Genomic DNA, 20,117 nt, shown 5'->3' on the forward strand with positions numbered 1-20,117 from the left:
GTATCTGAACTCTTCATCCATACATAGAATGTACCATTTTTTGGATCCACTAAAAGAAAATAACCTAAAAAAGGTTTTACCAGCTCCACTGAGCATCAGGACCCCGAGGAGATTCCTGGGAGTCCTGGTTGCTAGAATCCACTCAGGACTTTCAGGTTCAGAATCTGCTGAAAAGACTTCGCATCTATATCATAAAAAACAAACCCAGCACCACCGCATGTAACTCTGATACAGCCTGTTCTCAGACACGAGTTTAGGAAGTGCCGTTTGGGGAGACCTACATGAATCAGAACAAGGTCTGCTGTTCTTTCTGCTTCGGTTTATTTTATTTAGTTGTAGTGAAAAAAATATTATGCTCGTTAAATAAATTTATTTATATTAAAATGTACATGTATGAGGTAGGAGTTAAAAATTCTTTATTAATCTAACATGGACTTCATAGAAAATAGACCATTTTTCTATACCCTGTGGTTGAATGAAGAGAGAAGAGAAAAGCCATCTCGGTGGGCTCCAGTCTGTTTCTGTGTGTTTTCCCTTTCTTCTTTTCTCGCTAATCCTTCAAACGAAGATCATGCAGTTGTGGAAAGAGGTGGTGTGAGTGAAATGGGGATTTCCTTATTCTTTGTTCCGACTCCGATAAAATATGGTCAGTGTTAAAGTGTAATTGTGTTTTCACTATGCTTGACTGTGTTCCCAAGTCTGTACAGTCTCATCAAACATCAGGGCTACATTTAAAATTCACAAAGATTTATCACAATAACAAAAAATTCACAAAAATAATAAAATTACAAGTTTTAGCTTCCTAGTCTTCTTTTGTCGGAAGATAGCTCTGTCAATCTAAACAAAAAGTAACACGATTCCCGATTGGCATTACCAAAGGCTTTCTGTGACCATACTGGGTGGTAAGTGAACAGAGCCTGTGGATGCTTTACCACCAGCCTGTGTGAATGGTGTGTTTTCATGTTACTTGTAGTTTCTCCTACAAGTAGAAAAAAAAAAAAAAATCAGTCGTTTTTCTATGTTACATAGTCATGATATTTCCTCTATGTTATCAGTAACACGATGATACTATTTACAAACCGGTGTGTGCCTGCTGTCAGTATTTGGAAGCTGCAGGGTGGCTCAGTATTGTTTGATTGACAGTATTAACACTAAAATAAAAAAATATGTCAGCAAAAAAAAGACTGGCCAATCAGAAAAAGTATAGAAGGACAGTCTCAGACAGATATGGCCATTGTCCATCTTAGCACTAACCCCAAGAAAGGGAAGACGTCCTCATCAGATGCTGTGGTGAGTTGAGCCCCTCTTTTTGGCATTGTTCCTTCCTGCTGTCGAAATGGACGCATCAAGCTATCCAGCGATGACAGAAATGTTGCATTCGTATAGTGCGCTTCCTCATTCTAATTTTCATGCTTGCCTTTGATGACTTACCATTTGGTTTGTATGCAGGGAAAAAATACAGTGAGTGCTATACACAAATTCTCTTAACTTCTATTTCTATATCTTATTTGCTCATTTTCAGTCTGATGAGCAGTAATGAGAATCAGAGTGAAAGATCAGATCTCATCAAAGTGGACATATCAAACCCTGAACTTGGACAGATGTTAGAATGTATAATTAATGTCTGTTATATATATATATATATATATATATATATATATATATACATATATATATTAAACATATATAATATGTATTATATATATAAATATATATTAATATGTATTAATAATATATATTAAAATATATTTATATATATAGAATATGTATGTGCATATATGAAAAATATAAAACTGTAACCGTATATATATTTCTGATTAGTAGGGTTGATTCAGTAATTAAGATGCTTGATATGTAGACCTTCCTCATGAGGACATGTAAAATACGATTTGATGTGAAAACTAAGGTTGAAATGGTGGTGTGTTTCATAGGAAATCATGTGCAGAAGAATTTATGTTTTAAACTGTAATGTTACTGAAGAGAAGTAAGGTAAAATGAAAACGTTCTGGTAAAAAAGAGTTCTGCTAATTCTGTAATCTTGTGGAAGCATCTTAATTCTCAGGGCCTCCGTGTTCTTCTAAGTGAAATTTTAGAGTTTAAAGTAGTCTCTCACGGTCCCTTGCAAGCAGAAAGTGCGCGCACCTCTGACCCTTCCATATCCTGCTTGTGTTTCTCTAAGTCCCGCTGAGATACACCGGAGTTTAGTCTGAATCAGGAGGCCCGTCTCCTGCACGTATTTGTTTAAGTTTGGGTGTATGTGATTATAAGCCGAACTTCGACAGATGACTGTTTCACTTTTAAAGTCATGAGTTGTATGTTATGAACACAAGCTGGTATTTCAGAAAGGGAGCAGAAATCTCAACCGTTCATTTCCGTTTGCGTTCGCAGGAAGTCCAGCACAATTGCCAGCTTCACAGAATATCGTTTTGTGCGGATGACAAAACTGACAAGAGGATATTCACTTTCATATGCAAAGATTCTGAGTCCAATAAACATTTGTGCTATGTATTTGACAGCGAAAAGTGTGTAAGTATGCCAGACGTTTTAGGGTGGTTTGTTCTGTTTTACAAGGCAGGAATTGTCTTGTTTCCGGCATTAGTAAAGCATTTGGAAATGAATAAGGTCTGCAAATACTTAACTACACTAATAGATTCATCCTGTCATGAGAATGTGCTTCAGGGTCTCATCCCTAACTGAATTCTCATGCTTATGGGCGCAAGCTTGCGTGCACATTTCTTTCCATAGAACGTCATGCCTGCTTATGCTATGCATTTATTTCTTTTATCATCATGTATTTGTAATTTTAATCTCAACTGTGACTTAGCAATAGGCATGTGATGCAAAGAGTAATGGTGAGCAGAGTGTTTCTTTTTTTCTACAATGTGATGGATATGATAAAAATAAATATTTTAAACTCCAGGAAGTAAAATCTGTATGGCTCCTTTAAAAAATCTCCAGTACTTTGAAAAGCTCGTTCTTGATTTTCATTATTCAGAAAACTTAATATAATGAAAGGTAATAGAATTGTATGTGCATGAATGTTGCCTGCATGCATGTGTGTTAGCTTGCAAATGTAACCTCCCATTCTCAGCAAGTAAGATCAGTTAGGGAATCCTAAAGTTAAGTCCTGTAAAGTGCTTTTAATCATCTGGAATCTTCAGAAAACCATACATCTTGATTATAATAAGCGTAAGCTAATGTGAATCATAATCTAGTCTGACATCCTATTATAAAACATAAGATACAAATTCCAAACACACATTGCACCCATTAATGACTTAATGAAGGAACAGCATCTAACCTCGGCAACATCACTGGCTTAGACAGGCGAAGGAACTTAATTCACTTATTTTCTTATTTTTCTGCTATCAAAAATAGCAAAGAATTAATGTTATTATCACTCTCACATGATTTATTCCTCTGGTTCCAGTATGTGAGCTTCTTTTTTTTTTTTTTAATAAAGATTTATTTATTTATTTTAGAGAGAGTGCATGAGCTGGGGATGGGAGGCGGAGCGAGCAGAAAGAGAAGGAGAGGGAGAGAGGAGGCTCTGCTGTAAGCATGGAGACTGACACGGGGCTTGATCTCGCCACCCTGAGATCCTGACCTGAGCTCAGACCAAGAGTTGGACACTTCACTGACTGAGCCAGCCAGGTGCCCCAGTATGTGAGCTTCTTGAAAGCAAATACCTTTTTATTTGTCCATGCAGCTCCTGCATTAAGTGGACAAAAGATACTCAATGAATTTTTCCTTATAGAAAAAGGACCATATAGAAAAAGTTACAAAAGGTAGAGTAAGTTATTATATGTATCTTTTAAGCTATAATGCTCTAAGAATGTAAACTAATGTGCTAAGCTCTTGGCATCATAGTACTTTCTTGAGGATTTGATGATTATGAAACATCTCATCAGAAAAATATGCTCACCCGTATGACAATATTACAGGTATAGTAAAGCCTTTGCTTGTTTGTTGGTTTGCTTATTGTTTTAAGGATTTTATTTATTTGAGAGAGAGTGAGTGAACAAGAGAGGAGGAGTGGGGGAGGGGCAGAAGGAGAAGGGGAAGCCGACTCCCCACTGAGCAGGAAGCCGTGATACAGGGCTCTATCCCAGGACCCTGGGATCATGACCTGAGCTGAAGGCAGATGCTTGACTGACTGAGCCACCCAGGTCCCCCATAAGGCATTTTATATAAAGTTCAAGTTGTTTTTGAAATTTATCATATTGAGTGAGTGGGTTATATTAGATATTCCAAGTGTTTCTTTACCATGATCATTTGCAGATGTTTTTCTCTCTGTGGTTGAGAAGATGAAAGTTGATATTTGTTGAATATCTTCTATGTGTAAGATATAATAACCTTTTACCACTTATACCAGGCAGTAAACTCAGTTGTCCTTCTTTCTTGCTTTACACATCGAAATAAATGGCCTTGGGGTCCTTTGAAATACTCATAATTAGAATTCATTATAAATGTTAGCCTTCTTACAGTTGTGTGTCACGTGTTTTTATTTGATCTCCATCCAAATTTATTGGATTATTTAAAACATAAGCTTGCCAGAGTAACTGCGTAGTTATATTATTTCAAAAGTATAAACTCTGTTTCACCCTAATCATAATTGTTTATATTTGATTTCAAGAATTTAAATTCCTTGACCCATTATTCTCTTTGGATGTAACATACTAAATTTTTTTCTTCAGTGTTGAAGATAATTTCTTGGAGCCTAAAGCAGTGGCTCATAACTATTAGTGTATATAATATTCATAAAGAGGGCTCTTTGGTTTTCACTTCAAAAAATAAGTTCATATTGATTGAGGCTTGATCTCAGGAAATCTGTATTTAGCAAGTTCACCGAGTGATTCTGCTACAGGTAGATGGAATTCTGGGCTTTGAAAAGAGGTCCAAGTTACTTCTTCAGCTATAAGTGTGCATGACTTTTGTGAGCTCAAAGAGGCTATGTTTCTTCAAAATTTCATTATATCATTTCACCTCAAGGTTTTATTTGCTCTAATTATAATGACTATATTTACAAAATTGATTTGATATGTATGTTGAACTTTTGACGTGCCATCCTCTTTAATTCTCATTTTAACTAGCTAATCATGGAAGATTAAAACAGGAAAATAAATAATAGCCCAATTGGCAAAACTCTTTCCTCTTTACAAAACCAAGGCCAGAGAAGTTGAGTGAGTTTAGCAATTTACAAAGCTGGGTAATAACAGAGTCAGGATTAAAATGTAAGATCTTAGATTCCCATTGTAACGTTGGTTTCCATCATGCTGTATTACTTTTGTAATTGTGACTGGTTCCAGAGCCCATCCACTCTTATTGGGGCCTTCGTCTTATCTACTCATTGTATCTTTTTTAGTACTTCTGTGAAATTGTTGAATGTTTGAAAGATAGATGAAAACCAATCATAGTATGTCACAAGACTGAAATTCACAACGTTGTAAATAGTTTCATGCTGTATTTGTGAACTCCCTCCCTCCGTGGTGACAGTGAGGATCACATGGGGAACTAGAGTATCCAGTCCTGCCAAGAAGTAATGAAGAGAAGCCAAATGCGGAAGCTGAACCTCTACCCCACCAGGCTGTAATGAGGTAGTGATCTCCATTCCCATTCTCCTACTGGAATGGTATCTGAGTAAGCCACTAAAATACAAAGCTTAAATAATTTCTAGAGTCTTATAATATCAAAAATACCCAAGACTTGGTTAAAAGTCACTCATCATATCAAGAAACAGGAATATGTTAAACTAAATGAAAAAAAGATGACCTGTAGATTCCAACACTGAGATGAGAGAGATGTTAGAATTACTGAAGATTTTTAACAACCATCATAAAAGTGTTTTAAATAAATAATTACAAGCACTCTTGAGACACATTAAAAAGTACAGAATTTTATCAAAGAAATAGAAAATCTAAACAAAGAAAAAAGGCAAAAAAAAAAAAAAAACCCAAAAGGAGTATTAGAACAGAAAAACTACAATAACCAACTGAAAAACTCAGTATCTGGGCTCAGTGGCAGAATGGAGAGGACAGAGGAAAGAATTAGTGACCTGGAAAAAGGAGAGATTACAAAAATGTCCAATTTAAACAATGCAGAGATAATAGGCATATGCATGCACATACACACACACACACACACAAATAATATAAAAAGAAAACAGGACTTCAGGGATCTCTTAGTCTGTAACAATATGGGTGACATTTATGTGTCATCAGAGTCTTAGAAAAAAAGAAGAAAAAGAAGACAGCCTTGAAGAAGCACTTGAAGAAATAATAGCTACAAAGTTCCCAATTTTGATAAAAGGCATAAACGTATAGATTCAAGAAATTGAGTGGACTCCAAACAGGATAAACCCAAAACAATTCCATGCCAAGATGTATCACACTTAAACTTCTGAAAACTAAAGACAAAGAAAAATCTTGAAGATACAGGACATAATCAAGTCCTATAGCAGAGAAGTTATCTTAAATACAGTTTATTTCTCTTTAGAAACCATGAAGGCAAGAAGGAAATAGCACAATAGTTTTGAGTGGTGGGGTGGGGTGGGGGGGGAGAACTGTCCAGAATCCTATATCCAGAAAAAATACATACTTCAGGAATTAAGGAGAAATTGAAAAATTATCAGATGAGAGAAAACTAAGATAATTTGAGTCACTAGACCTATCCCAAATAAATGGCTAAAGAAAGTTCTCTAAACAGAAAGGAAACAATAAAAGAAGGAACCTTGGAACATGAGGAAAAAGAACAGGCTAAGCAACCATGTGGGTAAATCTTTACTTTTCTAAGTTATTATTAAAAATAGAAAATACCAACAGCATTTCTCACAGAACTAGAATTTTCCAACAGTCTTAAAATTTGTTTGGAATCACAAAAGACCCTGAATAGCCAAAGCAACTTTGAAAAAGAAAAGCAAAACTGGAGACATCACAATTCTGAACTTCAAATCATATCACAAAGCTATAGTGATAATAACAGCACGGAACTGGCACAAAAATAGATTAATGGAACAGAATAGAAAACCTAGAACTGAGGTGACAATTATATTTTCAACTAATCTTTGACAAAGCAGGAAAGAATATCCAGTGAGAAAAAGATTCTTCAACAAACGGAATGGGGAAACTGGACAGCAGCATGCAGAAACGAAATTGGATCACTTTCTTAGACCATACAGAAATGTACAAAATGCATAAAAGACCTAAATGTGATGAAACCATCAAAACCATAGAGGAGAACATAGGTTGTAACCTTTGACTTGGGCTATACCAGCTTGTTTCTAGGTATTTCTCTTGAGGCAAGGGAAACAAAAGCAAAAATAAACTATTGGGACTTCATCAAAATAATGCACAGCAAAGGAAGCAATCTACAGGGGCGCCTGGGTGGCTCAGTGGGTTAAGCCTCTGCCTTCGGCTCAGGGTCCTGGGATCGAGCCTCACATCGGGCTCTCTGCTGAGCAGGGAGCCTGCTTCCTCCCTCTCTCTCTGCCTGCCTCTCTGCCTGCTTCTGATCTCTGTCAAAATAATAAATAAAATCTTTAAAAAAAAAAAAGGCAATCTACAAAACTAAAAGGCAACCTACAGAATGGAGAAGACATTTGCAAATGACATATCTGATAAAGGGTTAGGATCCAGAATATTTTAAAGACCTTATACAACTCAACATCCAAAAAATGAATAATCCAACTAAAACATGGGCAGAATGCATGAATAGACGTTTTTCCAAAGAAGACATCCAGATGGCCAATAGACATATGAAGGGACACTCAGCATCTTTTCACCAGGGATGAATGAGGGAAATACAAATCAAAACTACAATGAGATATCATCTCACAACTGTCTGAATGACTAAAATCAACAACACAAGAAACAAGTGTTGGCAAGGTTGAAGAGAAAGGGTAACCTTCTTGCACTGTCAGTGGGAATACAAACTGAAAGCAGTATGGAGATTCCTCAAAAAAAATTTTAAAAATAGAACTATCCTATGATCCAGCAATTGTACTACTAGATATTTACCCAAAGAATACAAAAATCTTAATTCAGAGGGTTACATGCACCCTGATGTTTGTAGCAGCCTTATCTACAATAGCCAAATTATGGAACTAGCCCAAGTGTCCACTGACTGATGAATGGATAAAGAAGAAATGGTATATGTATGTGTGTGTGTGTGTGTGTGTATGAATATATATGAATATTACACAGCCATAAAAAAGAATGAAATCTTGCCATTTGCAATGACATGGATGGAGCTACAGAGTATTATGCTAAGCAAAATAAGTCAGTCAGAAAAAAAAAACCACATGATTTCACTCATATGTGGAATTTAAGAAACAAAATAAATGAGCAAAGGCAAGAAGAGAGAGAGGCAAACCAAAAACAGACTCTTAACTAAGGACAACTAACTGATAGTTACCAGAGGGTGAGGGGAGTCAGGTTAAAAAAAAAAAAAAACTTTCTGATGTTATTTTAAATATATAAATAAAATATATATATATATATATATATGGAATATGTAAGGCGATCATATTATAAATAGAACAGTTGAAGGAACATAAAACTTTTTTCTGCATCTCACTTGAACTGGAGAAATGACAACACTAGTAGATTGTGATAAATTATATAAATAAAATATGCATCCTAGAGCAATCATTTGAAAAAGCTATACAATGAGATACATTTAAAATGCTATAGGTGAATCAAAATTTTATTATAAAAATATTTCAAAAACTTGCAACAATATAGTAAAAAGAAAATAGAGAAAGAAAACAGGTGGGGAGCCTGAGTAGCTCAGTTGTTAAGCGTCTGCCTTAGGCTCAGGTCATGATCCCAGGGTCCTGGGATTGAGCCTTGCATCGGGCTCCTTGCTCAGCAGGAAGCCTGCTTCTCCCTCTCCCACTCGCCCTGCTTGTGTTCCTCTCTTGCTGTGTGACTCTCCATCAAATAAATAAATAAATAAATAAATAAGGTAAAAAAGAAAACAGGTTACAGGAAAGAAAAATTTAAATGGCAAACTTAAGCTTTAATGTATCAAAATCACATTAAATATAAATGGTCTAAATAAAAGAGGTGGTCAGAGTGGATTAAAAAACCTTATCCAGACTTACATTTTCTATAAGAAATTTTTTGCAACTATAGTGATACTGATGATACAGGAAGATTGAAAAGAAGAAAGACTAGAAAATATATATTATGCAAACATAATTAAAGCAAAAGTATAGTAACATCAGATAAAATAGACTTCAAAATAAAATTACCAGGGACAGAGAGGGCATTATATAAAGAAATAAGGATCATACCACCAAGAGAGCCATCTAAACATGTATAACCAAGTAAAAAGCTATAAAGTAAGTGAAGTAAAAACTGATAGTTCTGAAAAGAAACAGGAAAAATAGAAAATACACAATTATAGTTGAAGAATTTCTTACCAAAATTGATAGAGCAACTAGACAGGAAATGATCAAGAATATAGAATTCAAAAGATTCCACCCCCAAACTACTAGAACTCATACAGCAATTCAGTCACATGGCAGGATACAAAATCAATGTACAGAAATCAGTTGCTTTCTTATACAATAACAATGAAAATATAGAAAGGGAAATTAGAGAATCAATTCCATTTACTATAGCACCAAGAATCATAAGACACCTGGGAATAAACCTAACCAAAGAGGTAAAAGATCTATGCTTGAGGAACTACAGAACACTCATGAAAGAAGTTGAAGACACAAAAAGATGGAAAAGCATTCCATGCTCATGGATTGGGAGAATAAACATTGTTAAAATGTCTATATCGCCTAGAGCCATCTCTACTTTCAATGCCATCCCAATCAAAATTCCACCAGCATTTTTCAAAGAGCTGAAACAAACAATCCTAAAATTTGTATGGAATGAGAAGAGACCCTGAATTGCTAAGGAAATGCTGAAAAAGAAAAACAAAACTGGGGGCATCATGTTGCCTGATTTCAAGCTTTACTACAAAGCTGTGATCACCAAGACAGCATGGTACTGGTACAAAAGGAGACGCATAGACCAATGGAACAGAGCAGAGAGCCCAGATATGGACCTACAACTTTATGGTCAACTAATCTTCAACCAAGCAGGAAAAGATATTCAGTGGAAAAAAGACAGTCTCTTCTATAAATGGTGCTGGGAAAATTGGACAGCTGTGTGTATAAGAATGAAACTCGACCATTCTCTTACACCATACACAAAGATAAATTCGAAATGGATAAAAGACCTCAACGTGAGGCAGGAATCTATCAGAGTCCTAGACGAGAACATAGGCAGTAGCCTCTTCGACATCGGCCATGCAAGTTCTTTCAAGACATGTCTCCAAAGGGAAAGGAAACAAAAGTGAAAATGAACTTTTGGGACTTCATCAAGATCAAAAGCGTCTGCACAGCAAAGGAAATAGTCAACAAAACGAAGAGGCAACCCACAGAATGGGAGAAGATATTTGCAAATGACACTATAGACAAAGGGCTGATGTCCAAGATCTATAAAGAACTCCTCAAACTCAACACACACAAAACAGATAATCACGTCAAAAAATGGGCAGAAGACATGAACAGACACTTCTCCAGAAAAGACATACAAATGGCTAACAGACACACGAAAAAATGTTCATCATCATTAGCCATCAGGGAGATTCAAATCAAAACCACATTGAGACACCACCTTAACAACAGTTAGAATGGCAAAAATTAGAAATTAGAAAGGGCAAGAAAATTAGAAAGGCAAGAAAGAAGTGTTGGAGAGGATGTGGAGAAAGGGGAACCCTCGTACACTGTTCTTGGGAATGTACGTTGGTGCAGTCACTTTGGAAAACAGTGTGAAGATTCCTAAGAAATTAAAAATAGAACTTCCCTATGATGCCACAATTGCACTACTGGGTATTTACCCCAAAGATACAGATGTAGTGAAAAGAAGGGCCATCTGTACCCCAATATTCATAGCAGCAATGGCCACGGTCACCAAAGTGTGGAGAGAGCCGAAATGCCCTTCAATAGATGGATGGATAAAGAAGATGTGGTCCATATATACAATGGAATATTATGCCTCCCTCAGAAAGGATGAATACCCAACTTTTGTATCAACATGGACGAGTGAAGAGGAGATTATGCTGGGTGAAATAAGTCAAGCAGAGAGAGTCAATTATCATATGGTTTCACTTACTTGTGGAGCATAAGGAATAACATGGAGGGCATTGGGAGTTGAAGAGGAGAAGTGAGTTGGGGGAAATTGGAGAGGGAGGCAAAACATGAGAGACCGTGGACTCTGAGAAACAAACTGAGGATTTTGGAGGGGAGGGGTTGGGAGTTGAGTGAGCCAGGTGGTGGGTATTAAGGAAGGCACGTATTGCATGGAGCACTGGGTGTGGTGCATAAACAATGAATCTTGGAACACTAAAAAAATTTTTAGAAAAAGATCAGATATCAAAAAAATATATAGTTACTCATTACTCAATTACATCATCAACCAATGGGATCTGATTAAACGCTGTAGGGATCTCCACTCAACAACAGCAGAATGCATATGGTCTTCCAGTGCCAAAGGAACAGGTACCCAAATAAACCGTATCCTGGGCTATAAATAAATCTCAAAGATTTTATAGAATTGAAACAACAGAAAGTAATTTAAAAATTAATAACAAAATTCTTCAAAAACTGGAAACATATAAGTATTCCATATGTCAGAGACATATGGAATACTTATATGTGTTTCTTACTTACATATGTTTCTCAGTACTTACATATGTTTCTCAAAGGAAAGTTTTAAAATACAGTGAAATGTATGTAAATGAAAAAGAACATTATCAACATTTGAGTGATATAGCAAAAACAGTGCTGAATGAGAAATTTATGACAACTAAATTAACACATTAAAGGAATGTCTCAAATCAATGATCTAAGCTCCTAACTCAAGTACCTAGAAAACAAAACATCAAAATAAACTCAAAGAAAATAAGAATTGATAAAGGAGAAATTAACAACATTGAAAACAAAAACAATTAGAGAAAACTAATGAAAGAAAAAGCTGGTTCTTTGAAAGGTCATAAAAGTATCAAGATTTTAGTGGAATTGGCAAAGTAAAAAAGAGAAAGAAAAGACACAAGTTACGCATGTCAAGAATGAAACAGGATATTTCACTGCAGACCCTCGAGATAGCAAAAGAATAAGAGGATACTATAGATAAAGGTACACACACACACACACACACACACACACACACACACAAGACAATACAGATGAATCAATTTAAGAGAGAAATACTACCATAAATCACCCTATATTAAATACATAATTTTGAATAGTCCTGTAGCTATAAAGGAAATCAAATTTATAATTTAAAATTTATTAAAAGAGAACTTTAAAAAAAAGATTTTATTTATTTATTTGAGACAGAGACAGTGAGAGAGAGCATGAAGGGGGAGAAGGTCAGAAGGAGAAGCAGACTCCCCTTGAAGCTGGGAGCCCAATGCGGGACTTGATCCCAGGACTCTAGGATCATGACCTGATCTGAAGGCAGTGGCTTAACCAACTGAGCCATGCAGGTGCCCTAAAAGAGAACTCTTAATGCCTAGATGGTTTCACTGGAGGAATCTATAAAATGCTTAAAGAAGGGCACCTGGGTGGCTCAGTGGGTTAAAGTCTCTCTGCCTTTGGCTCAGGTCATGATCCCAGGGTCCTGGGATCGAGCCCCGCATCGGGCCCTCTGATTGGCAGGGAGCCTGCTTCCCTTCCTCTCTCTCTGCCTGCCTCTCTGTCTACTTGTAATCTCTGTCTGTCAAATAAATTTTTAAAAAAATGCTTAAAGAAGAATTAACATTATTCTACACAACTTATTCCAAAAAAACAGAAGAGGTAAGAGCACCCCTCAATTCATTTTATGAAACTAGTGTACCCCTAATATCAAGCCAGACAAAGACGGTGAAAAACAATCAAACATTAGTACAGACCAACATACAGAAATCAATTATATTGCTGTGTATTAGCAATGAACACAGGGAGGCAAAAATTCACAGTTACTTAAAGAAACCAAAAAACATAGGTGTACATGTAACCTAAGATGTAAAAATTCTATAGGACTTGTTGCTGAAAATTATAAATTGCTGAAAGAAATAAAAATGGATGTAGGTATGCCATGTTCATGGATTGAAAGACTCAATTTAGTATATGCGTCAGTTCTTTCCAAATTAATGTACAGGTTTAACACAATTCCTGTCAAAATCATAGCAAGATTTTTTTTTTGTAGATACAGACAAGAAGATTCTAAAATTTATATAAAAAGACAAAGAAACTAGAATTGTTTAAACAGTTTTGAAAAAAAACAGTAAAATAGAAGAAAACACTATTTTAAGACTTACTACACACTTAGGTAATCGAGGCTGTAGTTTTGGTGAAGGATAGATAAGTAGATTAATGGAGCAGAATGGAGAACACAGAAATCAACTTACAAACATACCCCGCTGATTTTTGACAAAGGTACAAACACAATGCGACACATGAAAAATGCAAAAGATGCCCTTTTCAATAAATGGTGTTTGTGAAATTAGATCTCTGTGGACAAATAAAATGCATGTTGACTTAAATCTCACACTTTATACAAAAGTTAATTGAAAATGCAATATGGACTTTAAAATGCACAACTATAAAACATTTAGAGAAAGAGACATGGAGAATATCGAGAGTGTAGGGATAGGCAGAGTTCTTAAACTGACACACAAGACAGGATCCATAAATGGAAAAAATAGTAAATTGAGCTTTATCAAAATTAAACATTTTTTCTGTGAAAGGCCTTATGAGGGAGATAAGAAAACTACCCAGAACTGAGAGAAAATAATTTGCAAGCTTATATCAGACAAAGAACTTCCAAAACTCAACAACATAAAAATAATTTATCAAATTGGAAAGTGGGGAACCGATAGGAAAGATCATTTTATTGAAAAAGATAGTCATACGGCAAATGGCACATGAAGAGGTGCTAACATTGGTGTATATTAGGAGAATGCAAGTTAAAATGAGGTTATCACTATACAACTATCAGAAGAACTACTATAAAAATGGTGGCAGTAGGGATACCTGGGTGGCTCAGTTGGTTAAGCATCTGCCTTAGACTCCGGTCATGATCTCAGTACCCTGGGGTTGAGCCCCATATTGGGCACCCTTCTCAGCAGGGAGTCCACTTCTGCCTCTCCTGCCTTCCCCCGTGCTTATGCTCTCTCTGTCTTAAATGAATAAAATCTTTAGAGTAAGAAATAAATAAATAAATTCTGAAGAGTGGCAATATCGCATGCAGACAAGGATATGGAAAAGTGGTTCATTTGTACGTAGCTACTGGGATATAAAATGGTACAAAAATATTGGGGTGAACAGTTTGGCAGTTTCGTAAAACACTAAACATGCAACTATCATGTGACCTATTTGGACTTCATCCCAGAGAAATAAAAACTTGTGTTCATACAAAAACCTACAAATGAATGTTTATAGCAGCTTATTCATAATAGCCCCAAACTACAAATATCTCAGATAATGGGTGAATGGCTAAACAGATTCCAATACATCCAAACCATGGAATGCTACTCAGCAAGAAAAAGGAACGAACTATTAATACATGCAAGAGCTTTGGTAACTCTCCAGATAATTATGGAGTGAAAAAGTCAATTCCAAAAGCTTACATGCTCTAAGACTCCATTTCTAGGGGCACCTGGGTGGCTCAGTGGGTTAAAGCCTCTGCCTTCAGCTCAGGTCATGATCTCAGGGTCCTGGGATTGAGCCCCACATCGGGCTCTCTGCTCAGTGGGAAGTCTGCTTCCCCACCTCTGCCTGCCTCTCTGCCTACTTGTGATCTTTGTCTGTCAGATAAAAAAAAAAATAAAACCTTTTAAAAAAAAGACTCCATTTTTATAATCTTGAAATGATAAAATTAAAGAAATGGAGAACAGATTAGTGTGTCTCAGGGGTTAAGGAAATGGTAAGGGGAGACTGGAAGGGGGCGTGGCTATAAAAGTAGTTTTCTGGTGACGGCATTATTCTGTGTCTTGGTATTACTAATATCAGTATTAGTTGTGTGATTTGTACAAGAGTTTTTATAATATGTTACCATTGCGGGCAGTGGATGAAGGGTACCCATGATCATTCTGTATTGTATCAGTCTGAAAATTGCCTGAAAAATACACTGGCCGTTTGGTCCAACCCTTTGATCTTATCGTAGTAAATCAGGCCAGAGAGATGAGTGCCTTCCTCAAAGTCAGAAAGCCAGTGACAGAATCAGAACCCAGAGTGAGACCCTAGAGTCCCATTCACATGCTTCCATCATGTTCTATTCCTCCCATGACTGACTGCTCCAGAGTCCCCGTGCTCTCACCGTGGCCTTCCTTCTCTTTATTCCTTGTATTTTGTCTTCAGTACTTCTGCGGATTTCTAAGAGCCTGTTTGAAGTTTAGATGAGGGCCTATCCTTGTATGCTATAAAGCTAGAACTCCTTTTATTAGTGTCATGCGTTAAGATTTAATATTTATACAACTACTATAGTCATCTCATTAAGTTTAAAAAATAAAATTAGAATATGGATATTCATGAGGGTGTGATCTTATTTAATATAAACAATCACTATCAAACTGCTTAGCCATCATTTTTCCAAAGGTTAATATAATATGCTTTATTCACTGGATGTTACACTTGATAATTTTTTTAAAAGACTTACTGATTTATTAGGGAGAGAGCGAGAGAGAGAGAGAGAGAGTGAGCACACGTGGGGAGGGCAGAGGGAGAGAGATTCTCAGGCAGACCGTGCGAGCAAGCAGCCCGGTGCAGGGCTGGACCTCACGACCCTGAGATCACCGCCTGAGCCAAAATCAAGTGTCTGAGGCTTAACTGACCGCACCACCCAGGAGCCTCTACACTTGATAAAATTTAAAGAGTTGCCCCAACAAGTGATAAAAGCTTCACCCCACCAGCATATTTTTCTTTAATTATGTGAAGTGAGATGTAGATAAAGCAAAGCCTAAAACTTCTCTCTTGTTAACTGATTGTAAAAAAGAGTTCATGTGTCAAAAGAATCATATACTGTTATTACTAGAAGAATCATTAGACGCAGTCTTTTCACAAGCTTTATTTATTTGTAAGCCATTTATTATATATTCTTGTTATATTTCATGTTTGCCATGTAATAAGTTTTTGAAATAAATTTTTTTGAATTTAACAAATAATTCTTGCTCTTTATATTTCATTAAATGATTGGGGGGAACTAAGCTTAGATCATCCATGGAACTGGGCTAATTTAATTATTCAATTGGGAAATGCAAATTAAAAATGCATTGAGATATCATCACTCATTCTGGTAGGGTGACCAATGAAAAAGACTGTAAATATATGATTTTGGTGAGAATGAGGAGCAACTAGAACTTTCTTACTTTTTTTTTTTTTAATTCTCATCCTTTTTTTTTAAGATTTTATTTTTATTTATTTATTTGACAGAGATCACAAGTAAACAGAGAGGCAGGCAGAGAGAGAGAGAGAGAGAGGAGGAGGCAGGCGCCTTGCTGAGCAGACAGCCCAATGTGGGGCTCGATCCCAGGACCCCGGGATCATGACCTGAGCTAAAGGCAGAGGCTTTAACCCACTGAGCCACCCAGGCGCCCCAGAGCTTTCTTACTTTTGGTGGGAATGTAAAAATGGTACAATTCCTTTGCAAAACAGTTTGGCAGTTTCTCGTAGTGTTAAAATAGAGCTATTCTATGATTTAGCATTTCCGTGGATGTTCATCCAGATTTTTGAAAACATGTCCACAAAAATATTTTAGAAGAATGTGTGTAACAGTTTGATTTATAACTAAGAATTGAAAACAATGCAAGTGTTCCTTAATAAGCAAGTAGGTAGATAGATACCTGTATAGTCTATTCATTAGCTGGAACACGAATCAGCAATAAAACAAGTGGTACATATAACATCTGAGAAACTCCAAAAGAAGCCAGGAAGAAAAGAATATATATATATATATGTGTGTGTGTGTGTGTGTGTGTGTGTGTATATACATATGATATGGCTCATTTTTATGGATACAAGGACAGGCGAAACCGATTTATGGTGATGGAATTCTAGCAATGATTACCCATAAGAAATGTGATTTAACTGTAAGACATGGGAGCACTTTCTGGGATGACAGAAATAGTCTATATTTTTAACGGTATGGTGCTTATATAGGTATATACACTTACAAAAGACATCTGATTGTACAAATGTGATCTGTATGTTTTATTGTTTATAAAAAGTGTGAGGGCTTGTAGGGTCCAATATTCTGGACTTGAATCCGGTTTCCCCACTCACAAATTGAGACCTCACAGAATTGAAGCTGCATAGGTATTGTGGGGGTAATAGTAATCCCTACCTCATAGATTCATTTTGAGAATCAAGCGAGGTAATATATGCAAAATATTTTCTGGGGAGCTAAATGCTGTTTTTTAAAAAAGATGTTTATCACGAAAGATATGTCTTATCATAAGAGAATATAGTTTTTTAAAGTTATTATTGTAAACAAATGGTCATATTGAAGTCAAGCGTTATTAATGATAAATCAGTCTTGCTACCACCAAAGCAATTCTCTGTAATGCACACGTTGATTGTTTGAGGGTAACATATTGGCTTAGTAGGACACACAATCCATAAATAAGAAGGTAGAGAAAATAGCCAGAGTTTACAAATGTGTCTTATTATTGTAAAACAACTGCTAACACATTACCTAAAGTTTTGAAGTTAGAGATTTTTTAAAAATTGGCAGTCGCACAATCTGTTATAACCACATTTACTGTGTTTTAATATTATATGTGATCCCAACAACCAATGCAACTAATTTTCTTTATGTCTACTTTTTCATTAGTTTGAATCATTGAGTACACCTAGTTGGTCATCTGGCATTTTCATTTCTGTCGTATTCCTTAATGTAGCTTCTCTTTTACCCTATTTTCTATTTTTTTGTAAGACAGATAGTACTTATTATAATTTTAGGCATATATTTTATATTTTTTAGTTAACTGTGTTAAAGTATATTTATTTTATGACTAAAAGCCTTCCTTAAACAAATAGTGAACTATAAAAGTGACAATGTCTTAATTAAATCCACGTCATTCATAAAAGAGACTCCTAACTAGAGAGAACAAACTGAGGGTTGCTGGCAGGGAGGTGGGCGAGGACTGGGCTAGATGGGTGATGGGGATGAAGGAGGGCAGTTGTGATGAAAGCCGGGCGTCGTATGTAAGTGACGAGTCACTAATTCCACTCCTGAAACCAATATTATACTACATGCTAACTAACTAGAATTTAAATAAAAACATGAAACGTTAAGACAATCTGTTATTAAAAGCATATTTTCAATTTAGATTGTCCATAGCATATCACAAAACCTTAGGATTTGCAGTAAATTAAAGAATGGCATTTACAGGATTTAATATTACTACCAGTTTTTATGTCATCTGGAAATCTTATAATTAAATATGACATATTTGTGGTGCATTAAATCAACTAATGCCTTTACTAATCTTTTAAAATAAAATGTTTAAATAAATTTTTATTTAGTGTTTACATTGTGCAAGACACTGATACCAGGTAAGATATGAATGAGGAAGGAATGAGCTGGTGGCCTTAGGACGTATGGGGCAGTTTCTGATTGATCCACCGGAAACTGTGAGTTGTTTATGAGGCCAAATTCAGATGACAGATGTATGTTGTTCAATGCAGGCACTGTGTTTTACAATAATATCACTTACAATTGGGAGCTTTTATATAAAATCCAGATTTCTGACCTCATCTCCCATATTTAAAATCTGACAACTCTGGGTTGGAATTGTTCATTTCCACCACTAACTGGAACTGAGTATTCCGCATCCAGAGGGCAAACCTCAGGTTTTCCACGACACCACCCTCTCAGCCTCGTTCTAATTGCCTGCCAGGTTTAACCCGCCCTCCTCGTCAGGAAGAGGAAACAAGGAGCCAAGCGGCAGGAGAACTGCGGCTGGCACGGCTCTCTGTTAACGGGCCGCAAACACGTGGGGCTAGAAGGAAAACGTGCTAGGGAAAAATGCTGTGATAAAGTGGGTGAGGGGGTGGCTGGAATCCTGCTTCCAACTTCAACAGCGACTCATTTAATTGCCAAAACTTTTTTTTTTTAATTTTGTGCGTGAATAGGCATTGAGTTACTAGGTTTGCACAGACAACGTGACCCCTTGACCACGTCTCTACCTGAAGTCGCTGCCCCTTTGAAGTGCCTCGTGTGAATGTTTTTCTTGATTCAAAGAGCAGTCTAACATATCAAATCTTTGATTTTTACAAAGGCTGAAGAAATAACTTTAACAATCGGCCAAGCATTTGACCTGGCATACAGGAAATTTCTAGAATCTGGAGGAAAAGATGTGGAAACAAGAAAACAGATTGCAGGACTGCAGAAAAGAGTGAGTAAACTAAACTTTTTGTTTCACATTTACGTGATGTAAGTACAGGGAAACTTGCATATCATCAAACAAATCTAGGAGGCCTGCCATTAAATTTCCCCACACTGACTAGAGCTGCTTTCACTATGTTCCTATAATTCTTCATTCCTGATCCCTGCACAGTTTTAACCATTTTATATTGAATTCCCACAAGAACTTAGTGTTCTCATGTGACTTTGCTTCACTTCCTGATGCTTCTCATGGGGATCAGAGCAGCAGAAGCAGCAGATGCTGGGTAAGTGGTTTCCCATGCAGATCAGATTCCTTTGTAATTAAATTACACCCTTTCTCCACTGTCTTCAAAATCATCATAAGCAAGTTTCACTGTCTTGCGGTTTTACTCCAAGATTATGGGTAACAGACTGCACAGTACAACCAGAAAACACAGAGACGAGGTATTAGAAACATGGAATTTGCACACGTATAAAAACATATCTTAAACTTTATAAAATGTCTTTCCAGTGTTCTAGACTTTCCTGATATTTCCCAACCTTTATCAAATAATTTTCTCCCCTGTGCACAAGAGTACATTAAAATTTTGAATAATATGAAATCCTATTCATGAATGTAGCCAATGTGATAGCCAATATTTTCTAAGAATACATTTCTGAAGGTTATTCAAAAATTATTGCTTT

At 36.2% G+C, this 20,117-nt stretch overlaps 1 protein-coding gene across 2 annotated transcripts in view; it reads left to right on the top strand.

The window, feature by feature from the left end:
* LOC111143622 (GULP, engulfment adaptor PTB domain containing 1) overlaps window positions 1-20,117 on the top strand; it is a 181,886-nt gene that overhangs the window by 137,968 nt on the left and 23,801 nt on the right. For both annotated transcript variants that reach the window (XM_022497454.1, XM_022497457.1), the window contains exons 7-8: window positions 2,389-2,526; window positions 19,327-19,443. In XM_022497454.1, the coding sequence (XP_022353162.1) occupies window positions 2,389-2,526; window positions 19,327-19,443 (255 nt within the window). The remainder of the gene's footprint in view (window positions 1-2,388; window positions 2,527-19,326; window positions 19,444-20,117) is intronic.

The sequence above is a fragment of the Enhydra lutris genome, unplaced genomic scaffold (genome assembly GCF_002288905.1).
Source record: "Enhydra lutris kenyoni isolate GAN:26980312 unplaced genomic scaffold, ASM228890v2 scaffoldscaffold1, whole genome shotgun sequence".
Lineage (NCBI taxonomy): Eukaryota > Metazoa > Chordata > Mammalia > Carnivora > Mustelidae > Enhydra > Enhydra lutris.